We start from the raw sequence: 9,649 nt of genomic DNA, 5'->3' as shown, positions 1-9,649 counted from the left end.
TCAGCAGTTTGGGGTTGGGGATTTAACTCAGTGGTAGAGCACTTGCCTAGCAAGTGCAAGGCCCTGGGTTCGGTCCCCAGCTCTGAAAAAAAAAAACAGTCAGCAGTTTAATTCACTCTCAAAACAAATTTTTAGACGGTTTGCTTCATGATTTTTACACATATATCAACTTTAGCATCACCTTGTTGACCTCCAAACTCTTTGATTATTTTTAGTAAAATTATATTACACATGCACGTTTCCAGGGGAATTCTTGATAAAATTTAATTTTGTCATCTAGGTTCATAGTATATCTGTCTATATAACAAACTGTCTGAAATATATCCTTAATATTTTATAAGGTTTATATTCATACAGAGAATCTACAGTTTTTTATTATATCAGTTTAATTCTTAGGTATTGGTGATAGTCTTGTGGAAGAGTGGGGGATAAATTGGAGCAACATAGAGGAGTCAAGGACACCAAAAAAAGGTCTACACAGTCAACTAACCAGGGCCCATGGGCTCACAGAATGAACCACCAAACAATGAGTATGCAGGGGCTGGACCTAGCTCTCCCCACACATACAGAGCAGATGTGCAGCTTGGTCTTTGTGTGAGTCCCCTAACAATTGAAGTGGGAGCTCTTTCTGACTCTGTTGCCTGCTATTGAACCCCCTTCCACCAGATTGGACTGCTTGGTCATTGGGAATAGGCTTAGTCCTGCTGGAGATAGATGTGCCAGGGTGGGTTGGTACCCAAGGGGAGATTCCCCTTCTCCTTAGAGGTTAATGAGGGGAGGATTTGAAGGGTGGAACTGGGAGGAGAGGTGGAAGGAGGAGTTGCAATCAGGATGTGAAGTGAATGAATAAATAATGAAGTCAAAACCAAAAATAAAAATTGAAAAAAATCCATACTTCTTTATTAATGGTTATTAAGCGGCAGCAGCGTCACTCCTCTGATGTCCCGACTTCCTTTCCACAGACTTGCATGTGAGCATGCTCATACCTTAGTAATTACCCTGCTTGTTCGCTTCCTGTTTATTTGCTTTGGTGTGTGTTTTTCCAACACTCACAACCCGGCTTCAGTTTTCTCATTTATCACAGGTATCAACATCCAATCACTGTATCAATCCTTCCGTTATTTATTGATTCATTCATTCACCCCATAAGCAGAATAGAAAATTTCTAGGGGTAAGCAAAAGTACTTTTTAAAAAATATAAACAGATACAATGTGAATTAACTTTGGAGAAATATAAGCTACATGATGTATGAGATTTCTGACTGTGTGTAAGAACAGAATTCATGGAGGCAGGAAACGGAACAACAGTTACTAGAACTGTGGACAGTTACCATTCAGTGGGTGCAGATTTTCAGCTGAGAAGAAAAGGGCTGGAATAGGACAATGGTGATGGTTGCATAACAGGATGGCTGTACTTAAGACTACTGAGCATTAAAATCTCTCTTTGGTATATATATATATATATATATATATATATATATATATATATATACACAGAAATAAACATTGAGGAATGTTGTTTATGGATAAAGACTTTTTGGCTTCCACGTGTTTATCTTCTGGATGAGGAGAGAGAAAGCACAGAAGTAAAAAAATTAAAGTACATTGAGAGGAAGCTGCTTTAGTTACCCTAGTGTGTAACAGAGGAGAATGAGTAGAGTAAGGCTGAGTGGAATGTGTACTGATAGAAGGAGAACAACATAAGGCCTCAGAGGTAGCGTGAACACAGAGCTGGGTTACAGGCCACTGCTGACAGAAGCAAGCTGCAGGAAAACCGAGTACACGCGAAGCTTCAGAGGTGATAAACTGTGTAGTGTGAGAAGCAGACATGAGCGTGGTGAAGAGGGGACTGAATTCGAGATACGAGATTCAGAAGGCAAAGCTTGTCACAGGGCCAGGTCATGCCGCCAAGCACTTTAAGGATTTATTGTGCATCTAATTCATCTGGGATCTTGTTAAAATGCAAAGTCTGATTCAGAAGTTCTGGGGCTGGACCAGAGATTTACAACCAGAGGATGCTATCTGTTATTCCAAGGGCCGGACTTTGACTAGAGAGCATCTGAGCTGTGAAAAGGAGGTTGAGGGGGGTTTTGTAAGTACGAATGAATGCTATAAAAGGGCCTCCAGTTGGTATGACCATAAATAAATATACATATTCAAACGCTCCCACATCCTGTGTATATTAAAAAAAAAAGCCTGCTACAGTGAATGCATGGGGAAAGAAGTCAGTGAGAAGACCACTTCCTTCACCCAGCAGTTATAGTGGGCTGTGTGGTGCAGGCTGTGAAAGAACTTGTAACTTTGGCGAGAGAACTGAGTAAACAACTTAAAAAAGACTTGATTCAGACTCAGAGATTCAGAAGTTGCAGTCCGTGGTCATTTTGCACATTGGTTTTATGCCTGTGTGTGGTGAGAAGCAGTGTCCGGGTCTGGAGTGTGTGGCAGAGCAGAGAGGTTCACCTCACAGCAGACAGGCATGGGTCACAGATTAGATATGTCAGTTAAAGGCAAAACCTCTGGGAGCTACTTCTTCCAAGCTGGCCCAATCTCCTGGTCTCTATTTCTACCCAGCAACATTACCAAAATAAGAATTCACCAATGCATTTGTCCATTGATTATGTCTCTGACCTCATGATCCAATCATGTCTCGCTCACTGGAGGCACAATCTGAGAAGGAAGCCTGAAACATAAAAGACCTTTGGAGAAACACTTTTTGTCCAAACCAAATCAGAGCTTGTGAGACATGGTCACATTTGGAAAGTCTTCCTAGGATACTTTTAAATTAAATTAAATATTGGATCAAGATGCTGGTTTAAAATGAAAGTGGTAAAGACACCACTTGCCACAAAATTTAAAAGTTTCTAAAGAAAAATGAGGAAGACAGGATAAAAATCAAGGGATTATGAGCCTATCATATGATATAATATATAGGAGCTTATCACATGAAAAATCAAATGGAGATATTAAGTATAATGTGTACAGATAGCAAGAGTTCAGGGAAGAGAACAGTCAGTGCAGATGGAATCTTGGAGTCACTATATTTGAAAGCCATTTAAATGAATGACCACAGCTAATAACTTAATATTAGATTTATGATTTAAAGGTGGAAGAAAGAATGGCTAAGGGGAGAGGGCTAAGAGATTTGGCCATTGGAAAATCATGTGAAAAACTCTATAATAAAGTACAGCACCAATAGAGAAACTGGCAAAAAGACCAAGCCAATACCACTTATGAGATGAAATTGAAAAATCATGGTTGGATGTAGTGTGGCATGGCATCACCCATTTGACAAAGGTTGTCATGTCAACAGGAGGAAGAAGTCCTGCACAGATGGCCAGGAAGAATGAAGGAGAAATAGTAAGGTAGATTCAGAGATAAGACAACCCTCTCATTTGTTTTTCTATACAGAGGATTAAAGAAAGAGGTCTCACTTGAAACTTTTGAGTTAGGAGACACCAGTTGAGGTCTACGTGCTTTTGTGAATGAAGGGTGAGAGAAAATACGAGGTGTGGAGGGAGGAGTGGTGTGAAGAGAAGAAGGCAATCAAAGGGAAGCAAAGTAGACCTAAGCAGAATCTCTTGGAAGCAGACAGATGTGGTGGGAAGATGCGGTAATTATGTAGCTGCTTACGGCTTTAAAGAAAATAGGATCAAAATCACAGCTAGTAAAGGAAGGAAGATTAGAGAGGTGAGCAGTGAAGTATATTGGTGTTATTTGGTCATCTGAGCAGGAAAACAAATTTCAAACCAAAACGTAGTGCAGGATTAAAGGCAGTGCTGAGGGACGATTTCAAAACCTTCAGTAGCATTAATACAAAATAGCTGGAATTTCCTGCAGGGGCATTTATCTATTTATCTATTTAGAGAGAATATAGCAAAATTACTTTGGATATATGCAAGGGAGAGCTGTAGTAATAGACCCCAGCATTTAGGCCAGACGAGAGGGAAGTGAGAATCTGAAAATGTGTGAGTCGATACATTATCTAAATGACACTGAATAACAGCTCTTAAGGTAAATGAAGGGGTTTCTTTGACTCCAGACACATAAAACCCCTGAACTCTCCAAAGGTGCCAAACTGTAACTTTTAACCACAGGCAGTTATGAAAGTTTTTGAAAAATATTTATTACAAAGTTAATAAATGTTAGGCATAGGATGGTGTTTTGCTTATAATTTCTCAGCAGCATGTCTGTTGAGAAAAACAGCATCTATCAGCACGGAGACTGCATCTCTTAATATTTCAAAAATGTTTTAACTGTTTTAATGCTGCAGGCTAAAGAAATCAAAACATCATCATCCCCACCAACCGGCTAGCAGAGCACTATCATTGAGCGCTGTCTCCTCTCTCTGCTGAATAGTCTCTCAGCGGCGATAACATGGAAGTTATCTCACAGGATCTGAGTGAAAGCACACTTCCAGAAAAATCTGAAGAGCAAAACCATGCCAAGCAGTCTTTAGAAAACTGTCAGAAGGGCAAAGAGTCCATAAAGTAAGGCACAGGGGTAAGCGACGAGGAGCTGTTGTCCTTCCATGGCCAAGGCTGAAATGAAGATCTTGGACGCTGAGAGGCTGCACCAGGTGATGATGAGCAGGGCTGACATGGTTCCAGCGGTACCCCTGTAGGACAGACAAAGATGACAGATGCCTTACGCCTGGAGGAAAGGGGAGAGGCTGAGTCAGAGCTGCCTCTAAAAGGCAGGTGGTACATCTGATCAGAACATCAGTCTCCACTTGCAATGGAGATTGATTACCTGAGCGAGTTTACAAAGCCTCAGGCAGTCAGAAAGTATTTCAGTAAAAACTCTGCTGTTCAGGAATGATCTTTTTATATTTTTGCAAATCTAGAACAAGCAAGAGCAGAAACCATTGTTGTAATAAGTCTCATTTATTAGCATTCCAATTTTATTCCCATTTCGTGTAATGTATTTCTGAATTGCCCATTATTGCTTTGCTTTTAACAAAGCCTATTTGCCAAAGATTTAGTTGCTAGCTATGCCTGGATGTGGTGGAGCTACCTGGACAACAGAACCTAGAGGAAGGCGTTTGGCCGACCAACCTCTGCCTTTGTTCTCTTTCCTGGAAGGTACCAAGGTGACCAGCTCTCTTGCATAAGACTTTCCTTATCATCATTTCTACCTCTCCACAGAAGAAAGTTAACAAGCATGGCCCCAAACTGAGAGCCCAAATGAATGTCTCCTCTTTATGAGATGACTTTCTCAAGTGCTTCATCACGGGGGTGAGAAGCTCACACACAATTTCCCATATAGTTTCAGAATGGAAGAAAAGAAGCCTAAACATGTACTAATTTTTCCAAATCTAAATTACACAAATAGTCTTTTCTTCGTCCCTAGCACCCAAGTCATCAAAGATGCTTCAAACACCAAAGTCGCTGAAAACACCCTTTGACACTTAGCATTTTAAGATGGTACACCATAGCATTATTATTTTGCAAAACCCATCAGACAAAGAATTGTAGAACCAAACTACACTAACGCATCACGTTTCTCCAGTGCACAGCCCTGTAAACAGAACAACCTGCTAGAACGAACAGTGATGCAAACGGTGGTGTTTGTCTGCGTGTAGAACTCAGTAAGCATAACTGCTTCTATCTATGTATTCACAGTGTCCACTTCCTGTCATAGTCTATTGTTAAATCTGAATGCTCGCTGATGCTGGTAAAGCAATGTTTGGCTCCAGGAAATCTCAAGAACGTTATAATGCAAAAGAAAAAAAAAAGAGTGAGCAAGTTTTGATCACTCTCAGTAATTCATAAGAGTAATTATTTGTGATAGTAAAACAATCATATGTTTTGGCTCTTTAATCCTATTGTCCTTGTACCGATAAGTTGTCTACATGACAATATCCCTTTCAATGTAGCATTGATAACCTATGCCCTGCATCATCCCAGAAGAAATTACATCTCCATTGGACATAAAAGAAGAAGCCCAAGGGTGTTCCTGTCTGAATGCTTTGTAGACAAGGCCGGGTACAGTGAGGATACTTGCTAGCTGTCACCGAGTGCTAGTGTTATGCATGAGCCTTGGGAAAGTGCTGTGGGAAACACCTCTAAGTATCCTTATGAATAATTTAGCATTGCAAATGCCAGCTGCCTAAATGAAGAAAGAAAAGGTAAAAATCATATTGACTGAGTCTGTATGCTGGTAAGTTCTCCAGAATTAATATTCTCATTGAGGTTTCTAGGAGTTTTTTACTGTGAGGGACCCAGCTGAGAAATAACAGTTGCTCCAAGCCTAGAAGGCAGATGCCTGGGCACTGAAGTAATTTGTCAGAATTCACCAGGCATTTACTCTTCCAAAATCAAATAAGTTCATTTTCTTCAGTTGTTATATTACCCATGCCAATAGTTTATAGTGAAGAATGTGACAACTTAAAGGTACACGTTTTAAATATCACATGGTTGGATTTATTTTTTAAACTGGTTAAACGGGAATAGCTCCCTAGCCTAACTGACCTACTTTTTTCCGAATATATGTGTAGCTTTTAAGAAACATAATCCCTCCCCACCCCTAATTCCATTGACAAAATGTTAAGAAACCTTCATGATTGTCCTGGTCTGGCAGGCAGGGCAATGATTGTGCATGCGGGGTCAATTAGTTCAGACACTTACTGCAGTGAAAAGAAAACTGCACAGCTGGACAAGATGACCATGGGGAGCAAGCAGTATCCTAGCACACTGGCCACACAGCCATACGACACCCCTGAAGAGCTCATCAAGTTCAGTAAGGCATGAATCCCAAAGCAGCCAATGGCACTCATGCCATAGATATAACCAAACTGGGCTTTTCCTGCCTGAAAAAAAAATGCAAAGAAAGCAATTAGTAATCAAAACATGCAAATAGCATTTCAAAGTGTACTCAATGCTACTGAATGTCATGGTAGATACATCACTGAAGATTCTCGTTAAAGTATAACAGAACACTGCCTGTTATATGAATTATAATCTCTAAAATAAAACAATATGAATATATTATGCAGATAGAAAGGTAGAAAGGAAGATAGATAGATAGATAGATAGATAGATAGATAGATAGATAGATAGATAGATAGAATGAATTTGGGACAATCTAGGCATGATACAAAACGTATAAATATTGCCAGGATGACTTTTTTAAACCATAATTATCTATAGACAGTGACAGTAGTGAAACATCTTTTTGCCCCGTATTTACTTCATAGCTGAATGATTGATGAGAAGAATAAAACATCTAATAGAGTCTTAGAAATTTACAATTTGTATCAGTAATACCTTTATTTTGAGAGTTTGTTTCAAATGTTAAGAAAGGTTTAAAATTGAAATGGGAAATGAATCATCTGGGTTTTTAATCTCAAATGTCTGGGACCCCTCCTAAACAATTGACCTTTATCAGTTCATCTTGATCTAAAAAGGCTTAGTGTTCTTCTAATCAAATGCTAACAAAAGCTTTGCCTCATGGTGTTCTTTTATGCAATGAGGTCTTGTTAAAGAGTTTAGGCTGGTCAAATTAGTGTATCTTAAACTCCCATTTCCTCAGTGCTGGAATGACAAACGTGTAGTACAATACCGAGCTCTAACTGCTTTTGCATCGCTTATAAACATTACTTTTCAGACCATACTGGTAGCCCTACTAGAACAGTTAAATGATAAATATCTCTAAATCATGTGTCCACATTGGGTAGTGCGACCATTTGTGTGTTTCCTTTAATGGCTATGTGTTAGAGATTCACATGTCTACAGTGCTTTGGGTAATGGTGGAATCTTTAGGAGATGGGATATAGCAGGGAGAAGTTATGTTGCCAGGGGCATGTCTCTGTGGAGGACACTAGGACCCCAGGCCCTTCTTATCTCTTTCTTTTACTTCCCGGTTGCCATATAGATGATTGAGAATCTTACTTAACAGATTTAAATATTGCTTCTGAATTTAGATTTACTCTTACTATAGAATGGATGTGATGGCCTATGAAGTGAACTTTTGCTTAAAGAGGCAAAGTACATCAGAGTTGACTGTTAGGAGTTAATAGATTCAGGCCAAAATCTGATTTCAGTTAACATCCCACTGGAGTTTTTGGAGTGTCATTGCTGATCTGTATCTGTTAACATTAATCCTGAAGTTACTACCTCTAATGGTAAAATTTAAAAAAATATTTCTATGACATAATTCGTGACATATTATCATATATTCTATATAATTTTAGAAGTATGAGAAACTTGTATTGAAACTAACACCATCCTTTAAGAGATAGCAATCATAGCATATTCCACAGATCTTTGTAAAACATGTTAAAAAGGCAAACCCTTTTAGTCTCATAGTGAAGAAATGAAGAACATGTACAAACGACATTTTAAGATCATAGGTATTTGGGAGTTAGAGGTGAAATTGATTTTTATCATTTCCAGTTAAAATTTCTTCATTGATAATGTTTTGGATTTAAAACACATACTAGCCTTATGTATGTATCCAAGAGCGATCTTGATGATGATCTACTAACACCGTCCTTTAAGAGATAGTAACCGTAGCATATTCCACAGAAAATAAGCAGTTGTTACATTGCAAATGACTTGAGAGGGGAAAAATGGGTTAATAAATTAAATCGATTGCTTCTGACTATTTGATGTATTGCCATGGCCTTACATAGCAGCTTAATCAAGACTAAGACAGTACTGTTAAAAAGAGAAGGGAACCCTGAGTGGGAACTCTGACAGTGTTTGAGTCAGACGGCATTGGAGTTTCATATGTGTTACAAGGCAGGATCTTGCTATCGCTATGCTGTTACATAGGATGAGAAGAATGTAGCACTCATAAAGACAAGCCAAGAAATGTCAGTTTAGCTGTCGGAAAATACCATAAGCAACGTGGCTCCCAGAGCCACACAGAAAAGGATGGGTCCTGTAAGATCTGTTTCATTCATGATGCTGCCATCTGCTGGTTTCATTGGGTTTAGCACCGTCAAGGTTTTCTGCCATATGTGATCAAAATTAATTCCAAGTTCTGTGAAAAGAAAATAAATAGTCTAAGGTACAAGTAGGAAACAAAGAGTTATATTCCTTCAAGGATAGTATATCTATTTTTGCATGGTATCCTAAGAGAATTTATGTAGTTGTTTTCAGAATCTGAAGTATGAGGTAATATATAATGAGTAAACAATAACACGCTCAAAGGAACACTTCAGAGGGGGAAAACAAAACTGTTAAGAAAATTTTCATCGGCTCATGTAGTGAAATTTTAATTCTAGTTAGAAAAACACGGGAATTGACATTCAGTAAAGCCTATCATTGTAGCTAACAGACTAAAAGCGTCTCAATCGTCCCTTCAGATATTTTCTCTGCTCACATTTTCAACTGCAAGCATTTCTGTAACCATGTCCTATCACTCACGGCATAATTATGCAGTGACGTTCAGTTCAGTTTAGCCCTAGACTTTTCCTTCATCTTTCCTATTAAGAACAATAACCTTGTTCTCAACTGATAAAACCTCCACGAGGAAGAAAGAGGAGGACTTCCTGCAGAGAGCAGTAACCACGATGTACATGCGGATGTTTATAAATCAATGTGCTGGGAGATTGAATCAATATACTCAAAGATTAAATGCAAAGGACAAGTTCATCTTTTCCTTTTGTAAGGGAAAGTATTAGAATAAGATCATTTCACTAAAG

The 9,649-nt window shown here is 38.9% G+C and overlaps 1 protein-coding gene across 2 annotated transcripts in view; it reads right to left on the bottom strand.

The window, feature by feature from the left end:
- Positions 1-4,097: 4,097 nt before the first annotated feature.
- Positions 4,098-9,649, bottom strand: part of Yipf7 (Yip1 domain family, member 7) — a 28,028-nt gene continuing 22,476 nt past the window's right edge. Inside the window, 3 exon segments of one of the 2 annotated variants that reach the window (NM_001108861.1) lie at positions 4,098-4,615; positions 6,627-6,808; positions 8,840-8,985. In NM_001108861.1, coding sequence (NP_001102331.1) covers positions 4,453-4,615; positions 6,627-6,808; positions 8,840-8,985 — 491 coding nt within the window. In that variant the 3' untranslated portion in view covers positions 4,098-4,452. 2 annotated transcript variants of the gene reach the window in all.

This window comes from Rattus norvegicus, chromosome 14 (assembly GCF_036323735.1).
Source record: "Rattus norvegicus strain BN/NHsdMcwi chromosome 14, GRCr8, whole genome shotgun sequence".
NCBI lineage: Eukaryota > Metazoa > Chordata > Mammalia > Rodentia > Muridae > Rattus > Rattus norvegicus.
The sequence above is the reverse complement of the archived record's forward strand: the minus strand, read 5'-3'. Positions and strand labels throughout refer to the sequence as shown.